At 38.4% G+C, this 18,124-nt stretch overlaps 1 protein-coding gene across 1 annotated transcript; it reads right to left on the minus strand.

The window, feature by feature from the left end:
* Nucleotides 1–11,069: 11,069 nt before the first annotated feature.
* LOC114710245 (olfactory receptor 10T2-like) lies at nucleotides 11,070–12,035 on the minus strand. The gene has a single exon (XM_028894344.1). It carries the CDS (start codon nucleotides 12,033–12,035, stop codon nucleotides 11,070–11,072), a length of 966 nt encoding a protein of 321 aa, XP_028750177.1.
* Between the last annotated feature and the right edge of the window lie 6,089 nt (nucleotides 12,036–18,124).

Consider the following 18,124-nt stretch of genomic DNA (forward strand, 5'->3'; position numbering starts at 1 on the left):
AGAATTCATGGTCAGCTTGGGCAACTTTATGAAAAGAAAAAAGGAAAGAAATAGTATAAAAGGAAATTATTTTAACTAAATAGTATCTTTGTTATATCTTGAATTTTCAGAAATAAGATATAAATGAGGCACCCCAATAACCAGAATTTTCTTATCCCTAGAAATGAGGTAGTCAGACTGTATGCCAGACAGAATTTCCTCATTCAACTTCCCCAACAATTGTATGTGATATTTCAATTCCTATATCACAGAAATTGAAACCAAGGCACAGGGTACATCCAAAACTATCAAAACTCGGTGCATTGATTCTATCAATGGTTTAATATGTATGACTTGTCAGACCTGTGTTTGGTGAGAAAGATGCCATGGAATGACATTTAGATGAGTTGCCCTGCCTATGATAGAGAAAGATACAATCCATTTAAATAACACAAAGTGATAGAAGAATATACTACCTTCTACTGTGGAATCATGAATTCCTTTCAGTGTTGTGATGGAATATGGTTAGCTGCTCTTCTTTTAAAGGTCTGGGGGAAGGTATGTCAGATATTTAAAAAAAAACAGTAAAGATCCTCATCATGGGAAAGAGCTGCTCATATTCAAAGAATATCATATACTTGGTGTAATTGGGTTATACCTTCTTGAATGCCACCTGAGAGTAATAGTATTGTGCTCACGCTTGAGGTAAGAGTGCAGTAGCTTAAATTTGGAAGGTAGGATAGTTTGTTAAAGATGGATCTGGTATTTACACACAGATGATGTGCCTCTGAATGGAGAAGCTGTCCCTGTAAATACAAATGTCATAGAGTAACACTCCAGTTCTACCAGTCTCCACAACCTTCCCTCTATGGGGGACCATCCTGATGTCCACCAAGCCTGTCATGTTCTGTCCTCACTCTTTAATACATTGCTGCTCTGACTTGCACTACTCTCCCCTCTCCTCATTCATCTTTGGCTCTTAAACCACAGCCTTTTCTTCCAATCCAAGTCAAATATTGTCTATTTAAGAAGCCTACTAACCACTGTGATTGAGTGAATGAATTTTTCTGCATTGACATCTGATTTTATTATGACATTGTACATGGTCAGTTCCTACAAGTTTCAGGGCAGAGGAAGAGTTTATCATTTTGTAACTCCTCCCTGAGGTCAACAGGACCAGCAAGCTAAAATACTCTGAAATTGCCAGAAGAAGGAGAAATGAAAGAAAAAAGTCACATCTTCTAAGTTAGCATGGAGGTCAGAGAAAGAGTCGGAAAGCCCCGAGTGGCGGGGAAGCAGTGCTTATGAGACTGAGCTGCAGATATGGGTTTGGATAGCACAGGCTCCTATGCTCAGGGGATAGGTATCATCAGAAATATATAGCCAGAATAGAAAAGAAATACTTTGTCTAAGAATAAACACCTCATATTCATGCAGCTCTGACTTTAATTTTTTTCTAATACTATACATGTGAATTTTAAAATGTGTCTAAAAAATATTCTCCTACACAGCAGTTCCCTTTTCAGTCACCTTAATGTAAGTAGATTAATAAATACTAGGGAAGAACACAAAAAAGAACTCCCAAGAATGGGAGTGGTCTAGTGAGCTGAGGAAAGCATTCAGAAAGCTGAGAGGATTGGTGATGGAGAGGTGACTTGGAAGATAAGAGCACTTACTGCTTTTGTAAAGGACTGGCGTGAACCCAGCACCCAGGTCAGGTGACTCACAACTACCGGTAGCTCCAGCTCCAGGAGATCTGACTCCTTCTGGCCTCCACCAGCACCTGTACTCAAGTGCACAGATACACACAAAAAAAAAATTAAAAATCATTCTTTAAATCTGAGAGATGTTTTTCATACAGTCTGCGCCATTCCAATTCTGCATTTGAAAGGGAAACAATTTATTTTCATCCTCTGAAACCCTAGGTAGACCCCAGTTTTTCCAGACCCCACTCTTGCAATGAGACCTGAAGAAGTTAGTTTAACATATTTCTTTGAATCAGCAAGGATATCTACAGGGATTTTATCCTTATTCTTGATTTGAAGTTACTTTGTCCTTCACCATTTGAAAACTCAAGGGTGCTGTTAACCACTGAACTTTCTAGAGGAATTTAAAATCTTGGTCAGGTGAAGAGTGTGTTGTCCACCAGAATGTACTGCAGAACTTACCTGGCAGGTACAACTAATTCCTAGTAATTGTTGGGTGACTTTCAGTGGTAAAATATATTGGCTATTTGTTACCAATCTTTGGGAAAGTGTACTTACCTTTCTTCAAACCTAATTTGACTTCAACTCAGATGCACAGCAGTTACTGATATTTTAACTGTCCAGAAAAATTGAGGCTAGGTTTTATTGAGTTGCAGGTGGTAGAAAATATGAGAGAGAGAGAGAGAGAGAGAGAGAGAGAGAGAGAGAGAGAGAGAGAGAGAGAGAGAGAGAGAGAGAGAGATCCACCAGGCAGTGGTGGCACATGCCTTTAATCCCAGCACTGAGGAGGCAGAGCCAGGCGTATCTCTGTGAGTTCAAGGCCAGACTGGTCTAAAGAGTAAGATTCAGAACAAGCACCAAAACTACACAAAGAAACCCAAACAAAACAAAACAAACAAACAAAGAGGGGTTGGGGATTTAGCTCAGTGGCAGAGCGCTGGGCTCCATCCTCAGCTCCGGGGGCGGGGGGGGGGGTGTTCCATGGATTTTGTTTCACATTTTTTTATCTAGAGTTGGATTTCCAGGTTTCATGTACAGATTTTCCCTTAATTCCACTATAAGGATGCTTGTTGAGCTTATAAATTATAATCACATAGTGATGATATCAAATAGTCCAAGGAATGAGTAGTAAAATGATAAATAATGAGAAACACAGGAAGAAGACAGCTGCCAGTGGTGTATAGTGAATTTTAACCACAGGTGAAACAGTGGAAATACAAGAACCATTTTATTTATAAATATATAGAAATATATTTTCAAATACACATATATACATATGAATTTTATACATCATATATTTTATATGTATTTGAAAATATATCACACATTTCCAGCCCAGTGGTACCCTTATTATCCTTATCATATTCTTCCTATTAACCTTCACAAGGATTTGGTAGTTAGTAGATGTAGATTTAACTGTCTTGTTAAATAAGAAACACAGAGCCAATGCAGAGATGAAAGCCCAAGAGGTCAGAGCTAAGAGCTAAAAACCTTACCCTTCACTGCTGCTGCTGTCCTCTTCAGCCAAGAGACCTACTTCCTGTGTGTTTGTCCTTTTTATTGACTTTATATTCTACCTTCTCATTGGTTGTAAACCCAACCACATGACCTCATCATCACTGCCCATCTATACAGACCTCCAGGTCTTCTATGATTGGTACAGAGATTAAAGGCATGTGTCTCCATGCTGGCTGTATCCTTGAACACACAGAGATCTGCCTAGCTCTGGCTCCCAAGTGCTGGAATTAAAGGCGTGCACCTCCACCGCCCAGCTTCTGCTATGGCTTGCTATTAGCTCTGACCCCCAGGCAACTTTATTTATTAACATACAAATAAAATCACATTTCTGTACAATTAAAATATCACCATAAGTAGATGTTAAAAATAAATATTCATGGCAGATAGAAATGAAAATTAAATTCCCACCTCATACCAAAGAAGGATAACATCTAATCATTTTAAAATAAGTAGGGGAGCTGTATGTAGAGCTTACACGTCATGCAATTTTCTTCAGTCCTTTCCGCAATGTTATTTAAGGAAAAAATTTAAGACAGTTTCCCCTGTGCATGCCTGTGATGAGTTCACTTCTACCTGAAGTTGAGTTCTCTTAAGACAACAGGGCAATGACTTTCCAGATCCTGTGGGTAGAGCTAAGTTTGGTGCACCCCTAAGGAGATCCACAAGGCCACCTGAGGCCATTACCCCTTGCATCACTTAGAGCTTTCTGTCCCCATCAGGAGAACAATCCCCTGTAGACCTAGAACTCTTTCTGATGTCCACAGATATTTTTTAATTTCATTTTTTTACTTTGTTCTTGTCAATCTACAAAAAGGAAAATGATTGAAATTCAACTTGTTGAAGCATGTTTGAAAATGGGTGAGTCTTCAAGTGGCATTTTACTTCTTATTTAGTACCAGTCTTTATATTTCTGAAGACCCACCAAGGCTCAAGAGTCTTAGGTCCTATGTAGATGTCCAGGAAAAGTTCTCATCAAGTAAGGCTATAACCTGAGAATTCACCTAGAAGAAATTTGGGAAAGAGAAAATACACATGGAGAAAATGGTTGACATGAGTGCTCTCTTATGAAGCAACTCTTGGTAACAGATCTTTCTGAAACAGAAAATCCACTGTCACCAACTATTAACATATTGATTCACAATTTTTGTAATGAATTATTTTGACATTTTTAAAGCATAATAATGAGTATTATGCCACACTGCAACAATTACACTGAGAGTGTTAGTATATTTACTTCTTAGATTTTCCTGCATGGCGGTACACAATGCACTACTCCATGTCTTACTGCATTTAAACAATTATACCATATCCACTGATAATAATACTCAGAAGAAATAAGAGATGCACTGACTTCCCTGTTCACCCTTGTGTGTGATTACTAATGATAGTTGATGTTTAAAAGCTGAAATGAATATTTAGCCTCTCTATAGGTGTATGGAGTGTTGACTCCACAAGTGAACATCTATGAAAATCTAATCATGCCACAAAGCCTTTTTATGTTCCCCTTGATTGTACTAGATGTCTATATGTGGAAGAATATTAACAGATCCATACTTATCACCCTATACAAAACTCAAGTGCAAGTGTATCAAAGACCTCAACATAAAACCAGATACACTGAACCTGATAGAAGAGAGAGCAGGGAATATCATCAAACTCATTGACACAGAAGAGTTTCTGAACAGAACATCAATAACATGGGCACTTATATCAACAATTAGTAACTGGAACCTCATGAAACTAAAAATCATGGCAAAAAAACACCATCATTTGAGCAAATAGGCAGCCTACAGAATAAGGAAAGTTTTTACCAACTCTACATTTAGTAGAGAACTAGTATCCAAAATATATAAAGAACTTAAGAAACTAGATATTAAAAAACCAAATTATTGAATTTTAAAATGGGGTGAGATCTAAAGAGAATTCTCAGTAGAGCAATCTCAAATGGCTGAGAAACACGTAAAGAAATGTTCAAGATCCTTAGCCATCAGAGAATGCAAATCAAAACTACTTTAAGATTCCATCTTACACCTGTCAATAACACAGGTGACAGCTCATACTTGGGAGAATGTGGAGCAAGGGAGATTCTCATTTACTGCTGGTAGGAGTGCAAACTTGTACAACCACTATGAAAATCAATATGGTGATTCCTCAAAAAGATGGGAATAGATTTACCACAAGATGCAGCAATACCACTCTTAGGCATATACCCAAAGCACCAAAGGACACTTCACTTCATCCTACTGTAGTTGAAGTTTTCCTGTGTCCACCCAGCCCCTGCAGTCACTCAGACCCAAATAAACACACAGAGACTTATATTACATATAAACTGTATGGCCATGGCAGGCTTCTTGCTATCGAGTTCTTATATCTTAAATCAACCCATTCCTATTAATCTATAAGTTGCCATGTGGCTTGTGCTTACCAGTACTTTACATCTTGTTTCTCATGGTGGCAGTGGCTGGCAGCATCTCCTGACAGCCTTCCACTTCCCAGAATTCTCCTCTCTCTTTATACCACTTATACTATACTTCCTGCTTGACTACCGGCCAATCAGCATTTTATTTATCAATCAATCAGAGCAACACATTCACAACATACAGAAATACATCCCCAGCCGCCTACTACAAGGACATTTGCTCAAGCAAGTTGATCACTGCTTATGATGGTTTGAATAGGTTATGGTCCCTATAGACTCCTGTGTTTGAATGCTTGGCCCATAGAGAATGGCCCTCTTAGGAGGTGTGGCCTTGTTGGAGGAAGTGTGGCCTTGTTGGAGGAAGTGTGTCACTGTGGAGGTGGGCTTTGAAGTCTCACATATATTCAAGTCATGCCTAATATGGCAGTTCAGTTCCTGTTGCCTGTGTAGAATTCTTATCTCCTTTTGCAGTACCATGTCTGTCTGCACACCTCCATGTCCCACCATGGTGATAATGGACTAAAGTTCTGAAATTGTTATGAGTTGCCATGGTCATGGTGTCTCTTCACAGCAATAGAAATCCTAACTAGACATTGCTCTATTCATAATAGTCAGAAATTGTAAAAAGCCTAGAAATCCCTCATCAGAAGAATGGATAAAGAAAATGTGGTAATATACAGTGGAGTATTACTCAGCTGTTAAAATTTTTTTTAAAAAAAGACACCATGAAGTTTACAGGCAAGTGGATGGAACTAGAGAAAGTCATCCTTAATGAGATAACCCAGACACAGAAGGATAAATAGGGTATGTATACACACACGCACACGCACACGCACACGCACACGCACACGCACATGCACACACACACGCACACGCGCGCCATTAAGTAAATGCCAAGCTACAAACTGTAGACCCAGAGAGATTAGGTATAGAGGAAGGGACTAGTGGGACACATAGATCTCCCTAGGAGGGGAAAATATAATAGATTTTATGGGTGAACTTGGGCAAAGGGATACTAGAATGGAGGATCAGGTGGGGAGTGGGAAGGGAAAGGGGGTTGAGGGAGAGAATACAGCAGAAGAGACAGATGGAAGTGTCTCATTTTAGGGATGGTATGGAAATCTAATGCAGTGGAATCTTCCTAAAATATCATGAGGTGATCCTAATGAAGTCTCTAAATAATAGGTGAGACTGAGTCCCAACTGGCAATCTCTTGTCAGTACTGGGACTGGGTTACATCCAATTGAGTTGTTGGACAAAGGAGTCTCATGGAAATCCCCAAACAACCCAGGTGTTGCCAAGACAGTAGGTTACTCTCCACAAACTGATAGCAAGGATCTTTGCAGAAAATAACATGCAATTCATTGAACACAGAGAGTTTGAGCTGGTACCTACATATAACCTTCACTCCTACATTCTAATGTCTTTGGTATGGGAAGCTCTGCAGGCTACCAAAAGAGAAGTGTAATCACCAACCCAGTCACAAACCCTTTGGACTATAATGCTGTCCTGCCTGCAAAATATCTTAGGGAAATGTTAGCACGAAGCTTATGGGAGTAACCAATGTCTGATTTTACTTAAGGCCCACTCTGCAAGATGGAACCCATACCCAATACTACTTGCGTGATCAAGAACCAAAGACTAAATAGACAAGAGACCTAAGATAAAACCAAATTTTATATATATATATATATATATATATATATATATATATATATATATATAAAATCTTTTAGGTATGTGTTCACAGAAATTGTAGATATCAGTAAATTTCCCTATAATTATTTCTGTTTACAAATTAATAGCAACAATTCATTATTTCTATCTGCTTTATAGTCTGCATTTTAATGCAAATTTATATGAGGTAAAATATACAAACATTCCATGTTTGATTACTATGCTAGATTGTCTAACTAGCATATTTCTCACCAACCTGAGAACTTCACCAACAGCCCTCCACAGTCAGTAGGCACAAATCTATGGGTATAGCAGAATATTATTAGGAATCATTTCATTGACTTTTTTTGTCAGTCTTATTTGGTTCTATCCTAGATCTCTAGACTATCCAGTCTCTGGGTCCTGGACCTCTGGGCAGTGTCAGGGTGGGCTCCCTCTTGTGGTGTGGGTCTCAAGGCAGACCAGTCATTGTCTGGCCACTCCCCCATTTTGTGCCACCTTTACCTTATAGGCAGGACAAATTGTAGGCTGAAGGTTTAGTGACTGAGTTGGTGTCCCAGTCCCTCCACTGGAAGTCTTTCCTAATTACAGGAGATGGCCAGTTCAGGCTCAGTATCTCCCATTGCTAGGAATCTTGGCTAGAGTTACCCTTTTAGATTCCTAGGAGTTTCCATTGCTCTAGGTTTCTAGCTCATGCCCAAAATGCCCCCCAATTCCAGCTGTCTCTCCAAATAATCTTTCCCTCCATCTTCCTCCAACCTGATCCCACCCTAGCCATCCACCCATGATATATATTCTATTTCCCTTTCTCAAGATGATTCATGCATCCCCCCACCTTGAACCCTGCTTATTACTCCTATTCTCTGGGTCTGTGGATTGTAACGTGGTTATGCCTTACTTTACAGCTAATATTCACTTATATGTTAGTACATAACATTTTGTTTTTCTGAGTCTGGGTTACCTCACTCAGAATGATTTTTTTTTCAAGTTACATCCATTTGCCTGCAAATTTCATGACACTCCATTGTGTAAATGTACCACATTTTTTTTCCATGTTTCGGTTGAACGATATCTAGGTTGTTTCAGTGTGTGGCTATTATGAATAAAGCTGCTACAAACATAGATTAGCAAGTGTTCTTGTGGTGTGATGGAGAGTCCTTTGGGTATATGCCCAAGAGTGGTATCAATGAATCTTCAGGCAGATCGATTTCTAATTTTTGAGAAACAGTCATATAGATTACCAAAGTGATTGTACAAGTTTTCACTCCCACCAGCAATGGAGGAGTGTTCCCCTTGCTCCACATCCTCTCCAGCATGAGCTGTCCCTTGTGTTTTTAATCTTGGCCATTCGGAAAGGTGTATGATGGAATCTCAGAGTCATTTCGATTTGCATTTCCCTAACAACTAAGGATATTGAACATTTCTTTAAGTGCTTCTTGACCGTTTGATATTGCTCTATTGTAAATTCTCTGTTTAGATCTGTACCTCATTTTTAATTGGATTTTTTAGTCTGTTGATGTCTGGTTTCTTATGTTCTTTACATAGTTTGGAAATTAGCCCTTAGACCTAGAACATCTGACAGACTTTTCTGTGAAGAAAGAATTTTGAAGGACTGGCCTACCTTGTCTTGGCAAAATTCATCAGGTATGCCGGGAGGTGGTGGCACACACCTTTAATCCCAGCACTTGGGAGGCAGAGCCAGGTGGATCTCTGTGAGTTCAAGGCCAGCCTGGGCTACCAAGTGAGCTCCAGGAAAGGCGCAAAGCTACACAGAGAAACCCTGTCTCGAAAAAAAAAAAAAAAAAAAAAAAAATTCATCAGGTGACTTCCTTTGTGTCCTGCTTGCCTCATTTGGACAGCATACTGTCAGCAACCATGGCAAGGGAAGTTGCTTCCCCAGTAGCTGGCTTTGTCACATTTGAAGCAAATTCCATAAGGAAGTTTTTCATGCCCATCATCTTCTTTGAAGTAGATTGGTGCTGCCAGGAGCAGATACATCTCACTCTCAGGAAAAAAACTTATGTTATTAAAACATTTTAATGCCATATTCTGTAGATCTCTGAAGTGTTTGAAGATCGCTAATCTATCTAAAATATATCTTTGTTTAACCTTGAAAACATACCTAACATGACTATAGGTTTGATTGTTAAAGGTGACTAACTACTAACCTGCATTTCTTAATTATCCTAAACAGTTTATAATAGTATCTTTCAAGGACAAGAACTTTACATTAAATTTTGAAATGAACTACATAGGTACAATACCTTAAACAAGAGTAGAAACATCTATACAGAATGTTCTAACAAAAATAACCTTAAATTTGTATCATTATAAAAAATCCATACCAATGTAAAATATTTGAGACTAGTGGTTGCTTTTTAGTTTAAAAGTAGATTCAGTAATTTACCCTTATATCCTATCATTTCTATATTCCCCCTTTTATTTTCACTATATAAGAGAGAAAGAAGGATAGAGGAAGGAAAAAGAAAGGAAGGAAGAATGAAAGAAATCCCTTAATCCAACCTCTATTGTTTAGTTTCCTCCCTGACCATGACCAATAACAACTTGCAACTAATCCCTTTAAATGACAACAAACATCCATAACCCACCAAATGACAAAAAAAACACTGACCCCACCTCTTGGGAATGTGGGCATCATGTTCTTAAAATTATTTCCTGCTTTCTAGGGTGCAAAGTCATCTCTAAAGGACCCTGAGAAAATTTGAATAATGGTCAAGACCTGGGAGAGGCAGCTGTTTCATTTGTTGTGATGACAAAGTGTAGGGCTTATCTGAAGTCCTGGCTGGAGTAGTGTGTGAGGCTAGACCACCTTAGCTAACCACTTTGAAGTTGTCCTGGAAGCAGATTTTTTAGGAAACAGCAATAAAGGCATTCTGTTAGGCTGTATCACCTGGGATATTTGCATTATCTTCATTGTGTCTGGTCCTTTTGTCCTGGAAACATGCAAACTTGTAAAGGTAACATACATATCTGCATTAACACAAGTATGGAATGTGCTATGTGCACAAATCAGCTAAAGATGATTCTCTGCTCTATGTTTGAGCTGGAAAAAGACATCTGTCAATTTTATAAATCCATTTGGACTGCATAACCAATCTGTAATATAGACCGCCATCCATGTCATATGAAAAAATGGCACATAATAAGTCATGGGGACTAGATTCTTTTCTTTTCTTTTTTCTCATTAATATAATAATTCTTGGCAACTAGGCAGTGAGACCAAGTCCTGTGCTCATTGCATGAATTGGCTGTTTGAAACCTGGAGCTTATGCAGGGATGCTTGGCTCAGTCTGGGAGGAAGGGACTGGACCTGCCTGGACTGAGTCTACCAGGTTGATCGCAGTCCTCAGGGGAGGATTTGCCTGGAGGAGGTGGGAATGGGGGTAGGCTGGGGTAAGGGGAGGGGGTGGGAGGGGGGAGAATAGGGGAACCCATGGCTGATATGTAGAACTGAATGGTATTGTAAAATAAAATTTAAAAAAATATATCAAAAAAACCCCAAAATATATATAATAATTCTTTTCCACCAAAGCAACTACAGTCATGATAATAGTGTCCCAAAGCATTCTGATATGTCTATTAAATGTATACATGTTTTAAAACCATGATCTATTTGCTGTAGGAAAGTGGTGAGACCAGGACACTTTAGGCAGTTAGATAATAATTTAATTGCTTTGTACACTAAATAATGGTCTTTTTGTAGAAATATCCAATTTCTCACTTTTGTTGTCACTGCTCAATAGTTGTTCTTAAGTGTTCAGGGCCTTTTTACTTGGCAGGCAAGGCAAAATTTTGTTGACACTATGTAGTACCTTCCTCAGGGCTGTCTGCATTTCTTTGTTTCTTAAGCTATAAACAATGGGGTTGAGCAGAGGAGTCAGTACTGTATATGTGACAGCCATCAGCATGTCCTCACGGAAAGAGTCACTGTTCTTGGGTATCAAGTAGACAAAGCAACCAAAGCCATAGTGCATAGACACAACTGTGAGGTGGGAGGAGCACGTTGAGAAGACCTTATACCTCCCCTGTGCAGAAGGCATTCTTACAACTAGGGATACTATGAAGACATAGGAAATCATGATTAAAACAAAGCTGCCCACCAGAACAAATGTAGAGAGCATAAAAATAATCATTGCATGATGAACAGTGTAGTCACAAGCAAGATGGACCAAGGGTGAAATGTCACAGAAAAAGTGCTGGATATTATTGGAATCACAGAAAGACAAGCTGAATATGGTGAAGGTGATGCCGAAAGAACAGAGGAACCCAACCACACAAGTAGCCATCACAAGCTGAACACAGACCTTTGAGGTCATAAGGATATGATAGTGCAGTGGGCTGTGGATGGCAGTGTAACGGTCATAGGACATGGCAGCCATGATGAAACAATTGTTTGCAGCCAGTCCAAAGAAGAAAAACATCTGTGTGGCACACTCAGGGAGAGAAATTGTCTTGTTCTTTGATAACAAATCCACTAACATTCGCGGTAGGATCACCATAGTGGTGCAGGTTTCTGAAAATGACAGGGCAAAAAGGAGAAAGTACATGGGGGTGTGAAGGTTGTGGTTGAGCTTGATGGCCACCATGATGGATGCATTTGCTAGGAGGATGGTCACATGGGAGAGGAGAATCACAACAAAGAGTAGATTCTGCAGTTCTGGGAAGCTAGAAAATCCCCATAGAAGAAATGTGGTCACTGTGGTATGATTGCCCATCCTCCAGGTGGCAATGATCTTTTTCTCCAGAGGTGAATATGTGCTTGAGATCAAGACGCTGAGATGATTGTGAGGAGCTTCTGCACTGATGTCATCTGTTACTTAATTAAGACTACCAGAGTTAGTATGAAACAATTTAATGGAAGAACCTGTACAAAGGGAAGTGAGGACAGTGAAATAAATCAGCAGATAAAGGTACTTGTAGCTAAGTTTGATGACATGAGTCAATCTCAAGTACCCACATGTTGGAAGGAGAAAAATGACCATCAGACATGTAGCATGACGTGTATACACACACACACACACACACACACACACACACACACACACACACACACACCACACCACATATAAGCACATGCACAAAATTTTTTTTTAAAAAAAGGAAATGAATGTATGTATGTATGCACAAATGTGGACCTCCCTGAAATCAAGCCAAGAGCCTAATAATTGAGGTTTGAAAGGACTCTAGTATCAGAATCTGCATGAAACTCAAAGAATCGCTCCAAATGTCTTCTTGAAATCTACTCACAAAGCGTTCCTTAACACTTTTCTCCATTTGGGATCTACACTAAAGAAAACAGAGAATATAAATGTCTCAGTTGCTTGATGTTGATATGCCACAGTTTCCAAATATGTTCTTCATCAGATGATGCTGAACCCTCCACATTGTTTACTAACCTAGTAATGAAATGCACACAGTAACTGAATAACTTGCTTTCAAATTGACATGACTTTTCAAAATTCTGCAGATACCAGTGAGAAATTCTGAAGAAACTTACACTTTTTTCAGTGTGGTCCTGGTCCTGTTACTATTTGTATTCTCCAACACCCAGTGATTCCAGGAATGATTTTTACATCTGTGACCAGATCAGATGAATAAATAAATTTAGCATGTATAATTTCCACATTCCTATCTTAGTATAGTAATTGAAGATAGAGAAATAGCAATATCCACATAAATAATAAAATTATTAGTACTTTATAGCATAACATAATTTTTAAGTACCTAAAGAAGTTAAGGCTTCATCGAAGCTCTTGTCCAATGAAAACATGATACAATGAACACATTTGGAGTATCAAAGCTCTGTCCACTGCATAGATGATGTAATGAACTCCCTTGGAGTTAACGTGATCTGAAAGACAGTCTCATTCCAGATTTGCAAATTTTTGTCACAGTGCTCTGATGAGATTTTGAATTTTTAGCAGAACGCCCAGCACCTTTTCTAGCTGGTGAGGTTAAACATTTCTCTTTGCAGTGCAGACATGAAAAGATCCAACTGAAGTTTCTCACACCAATCTCCCACAGTCATATTTCTGTCTTATCTGTTCCTTTGGGGTGTAATCTATGAAGAAAACATGACAGGAAATTACCAGGAAGATTCTATACAGAATTTTTCTTTTTAACCTCAGCTACTATTAAAGGTGAAGGGCAAAAACTATAAGAAAGTTAGGTAGAAAATGAAGACATGGAAGAGAAACAGAAAGATGCTAGCTAGAAATTATTCAGTAAGATTCACAACGATTAAATTAAAATGATGAAAGACAAAACTATATTCTTATTTGAAGAGTTGCTATTTCCTATTTGCATTGTGTATTTAGGTGCAGAAAATAATAGCATCCAAGCCAGAAAATGGGCACAAATTTCATACTTACAATATGTCACAAATGTGTTGGGGGTCAGATAGAACTATCTCATAGAATCCTCACAAATCTGTGGTGGGGTTGGCATTTAGATTTACAGAAGAGATTTAGGTGCAGAATGTTTATGTATCTATAAAGGTCATTAATTCATTCAACATATATTAATTAAATGCTCATGATGTTCCAGACACTTAAAATTGAATAAGAAATACATTGTGGAGTTCTGTGATATGGCAGTGCATGCGGTTATTTAATCTATCAGGGAAGCTCTCTCTGAGGAGGTGACATTCTAAGATGCAGAGTAGAAGGGCAAACTGCATGGAACATGTGAGAACTAGTGAAGAGAACATCAGTGGCATCGGGAACAGTCAATACACAGAGCAACAGATCTACGTATGCAGCTTTTACTCAGACTGTTAGAGGTAGCCTTCAAGTTCATCCCACATAGACTCTTTCTCTGAAGGTTTCCTGGTTAATTTACTTCTAAAGGAAAATATTTTTTTCTGTTCTTACTGATTGAGCTACAGTTTACTCTATATGATGGCCCTGTTTGAGTGCTTATAAAAATGCTGTTTGCTGGGTTTGGGGTGCACATGCTTGTAATCCTAGCACTTGGGAGGAGACAGGCCGATCAGAAGTTCAAGGGCAGCCTTGGCTATATAGTAAATCCAAAGCCAGGCTGGACTAAACAAAACACTGTTTCATAAACAAACAATCATATTGTAACTTCTTCTTGTACATCTTTAGTGTCACAATCCTTTCAAGTAATGAACAAAAGGTTTTTTTTTTCTTTCACACCTTTCATCCTGATAAGTGCCTTAAATAATTACAGGGCTCAGAACTCTGCTGACATTTTGGTCTCTATGTGAACCCCTCTGGTCTGCTATTCCCCAGTGTCTATCACACAGAATGAATACAGGGGCCTCCTCTTCCCACTCCTGTGGTGTACATGTTTATAGCTTTTTTAAGTGTTATATTTGTGTCCATGCTGTGTCTTCATTATAGTTGCTTTTTTGATCCTCATTGCTTACAAGGGAGGTGGTGCTAATAACTTCCAGTTCCCAATGTTTTAGTTAATACCTCATATGTCTTAAAAAGTGCTCTAAGAATAGCTACTACGCTTACCTTGTTTGTGATGAGGAAACTACAGTTCAGAGGGGTGTTTGATTTGTCAAAGGTGATACAGTTCGTATGTCTATCTGGATGGCACATTATAGAAAGGTATTGAGAGAACGGAGAATGATTTACTTGCCGTGCTGCCTACAAAGCCTCCTCCCCAAACACACATGCTCTAGCATGAGTTTGAGGTCTCACCAATCCATCTTCATTTGTTGTCAGCCACATAAGAGTAACATGCACTATTTGTAAAATGCAGTGCATTCTTTCTTGACTCTTCTGCTTTACACACTTTTTTTCTGAATTAAAATGCATGTCTGCTTGCCCCTTTTTGCAAAAACAAAACAAACAAAAACAACTTTTTTGACAAGACAATTCGAATATCACTTACTTTTAGAAGCCTTAGTAAGTCGTCCTGGCTGGTAGTCATTTTTGTTTCCCACTTTTGGATTAATATAACTTTTATGGTGATGAGAACTTTTCCCCAAGAATGATTCCTCAAAAAGACAGAGGTTTGTGTTAACTTTCATGTGCCCCAACTTTCAGCCTAAATTGAGTGAATGTGTTTTTTGAGTACTGTTTTTTAATTTCTGTAGAAAAATATGGAAGTCCCAAAGTCTGAAGAAAGCCCTCCACATGTGCTAATTCAGTTCACTGATTAATTCCTCCTCAATTACATTATTTGATCCATTTGCCTGTATTTAAATGTGCACTGAAACAGTTTGCTGCCCTTTTAACGGATTTTAAAAATCATGTGGTGAACATGAAGTCATAAGGAGAGGTGCTTTATAAATGCTTGCTTAATTAAATTAATGAATGTGTGACAATAAAAGCAGTCAGATGACTCTTAAAATTCCAACTGTGTAACTGAGCATCCAGGAGAAAGATGCTATCATTATTTCTTATTTGAGAGATTTCTGTATTTGCTGTAGTATCAATTCTCACTCAAGCTATAAATGATCTTCCTTCAAGCATTTTAGAATTGCTAGAAGAGATTATCAAAGCGCTACACCCCCACTGCCCTTCTAATCCATACCAGGTTAAATGTAGCTTGACAATGTTTCTCAGTGACTTTAGTTGATAGTTTTAATTAATTGATCTGGTTACGATGGTTCTTGTACATGTCAGTGGTAGCTTTTGATATCCTCATGTTATCCAGGTGTAGCTGACTGGGGATATAACTATATAATATTATTTCCATTCTTACCAATGACTCTGACAGCCACTGACGAAAAAGATACCTGTAACACTGGATCTATTATCATCTTTGTTTTACCCAGATCTAATCCTCTTTATACATACCTCTTTCTTTTGCTTTGATATTTATACTCCTGTTTATTTCACATCATCAAAACTTTCTACACGTGGTTTTCTGCTCTACCAAAAATAAAGAACTTGTAGTATTGTTAACTTCCAGCTTGTCTGTGCATATAATTTCTTTGGTACTTCCTAACAGGCTATAAACCCCCACAAGCACTTGATCATTAGAACAATATTCTTTAAGAGCAAAACTGCTCTGAAAATGCCACCTTGTAACAAAGAAGACTCACTTTCCATTCTTTAAAAATAATGAATTAAGTAAGCTGCAAGGAAAATTTAGTCTCACAACATAGGTGTGACTTTTAGCAGGTCTTGTGGTTTTATATATCATAACTCAGGGTAAGTTTCAAGTATATCCTCTTTCAGATGCAGGGAATGAAATCCCTTATGAATTTAGACTCCATAAAGGGCAGTTCTGTGTTCATTTGTTGTTGATGGAGCTCACTACAATAAACTTTTTAATGAGAGTCCTGAGGACACAGGGGATCATCATCTTGAGATTCTTGCTTCTAGATGCAAGCAGAGTTGTACTCAGCATCATATGATGTGATGCCCATAAAAATTGCTTTTCATCTTCAACACCATGGGGAGTTTTCAGTTATATTTCTGTGGTTCTTCTGAATAACAATAGAAGTAATTTAAATTTAATCTAGTGAAAGTGTATCTTGAAATGTATGTAATTCCCACAGGCATAGTTTGCTTCTTAAATGATACCATTTGCTCTAACTTTAAAATTCTGAAAATTTGCCAAGTCTCTTCCATCCTATTCACAGGACATGGGACTGAGGTGCCATGAGAAGTAATTGCCTGGGGAAGCAAAAGGATCATGCATAAAGAAACACCATACAGTGTGATCACTGTGATTGTTTCTCATGGGAGTGACTTTGCTGAAGAGAAAGCCCACCCTTTACCCCAGTCCCCAGTGATGGCACTCTATCCTTAGTGCCCAGCAGAGCTCCCCTTTACCTGTCTCACATGCTTTCCCCTCAGCATCTTCACAGTCTTTACTATGTGATCCCCAATATCTTCTGTTATGGTATTAATACTGTTGGTGAGCCAATTGATGCTCTGTCTTAAATTCTCCATTTCCCTTGCTAGTCTCTATATTTCTTCTTTTTGAAAATCCCCTTTTCTATCTAGACAGTTTCTTTGATACCTGCGAGGAGGCTATAAACTGTCACAAGTGTTTAATCATTGTCTTTTTTTTTTTTGCTTTTGCTTTTTTTGGTTCAGAACAAATCACACTTCATCCAAGAAACTCCAGTTTGCATGGTATATAATAACAGAGACAGAAAGCACAGTCCTTCAGAAGGAAGCCCACAGCAAAAAGAGGCAATCTATTAGGAAGGAGTACTTGAGGTGGCCTCCACTGGGCACCAAAACATCACTGCTAACAGACACAGTGGTTGATGCTCAGGTGTACATAACAATAATTTAGGACTCTTACAAGATTTTTCCCTTTTATTGTATATTCATTAGACATAGCAATGAGTTTCATAGAGGTATAGTTTCTCAAGCTTATCATACACTTTGACAAGGTCCACCCTATGCCATTCCCTCCTTTTATTTCCCCTTTCTCCTTCCTGCTAGTCTCTCCGCTTCCTCTATTCTCCCTTCTCCTAGTCTCCTGCCTTCCTTTTGTCTCTCTCTGTATCCATATTTCTAATGTTTCTATAAGGAATTATGAGGGCCACAATAAAATTTAAAAATATTAATACATTCAAAAGAATAAAATGTACTTTTATATGTTAATTTTGTGTGCTGCTCCTGGATAAAGGTGCTTACAAGTTCTAAAAGTTTTCTGGTTCTGTCTTTGCTGTCTGTCATATCTGATCACATTGTCTGCAAGTAGTGATGCGTTTACTTCTTCCTCTTCTGTCTTTACTCTACTTTACTCTATTTCTTTTTCCTGTGCAACTGTACAAGCTAAGGCTTCAAAGACAGCCTGAATAATACTGGAGTAAACCTCTTCCAATTTCTGATTTCAGTGGAAATATTTTGAGTCTTTC

The sequence above is a fragment of the Peromyscus leucopus genome, chromosome 1 (assembly GCF_004664715.2).
Source record: "Peromyscus leucopus breed LL Stock chromosome 1, UCI_PerLeu_2.1, whole genome shotgun sequence".
NCBI classification, from domain to species: domain Eukaryota; kingdom Metazoa; phylum Chordata; class Mammalia; order Rodentia; family Cricetidae; genus Peromyscus; species Peromyscus leucopus.

Bases quoted from the DNA above. Each gene is read 5' to 3' on its own strand.
- LOC114710245 (XM_028894344.1), bottom strand. From the start codon at position 12,035: ATGGGCAATCATACCACAGTGACCACATTTCTTCTATGGGGATTTTCT.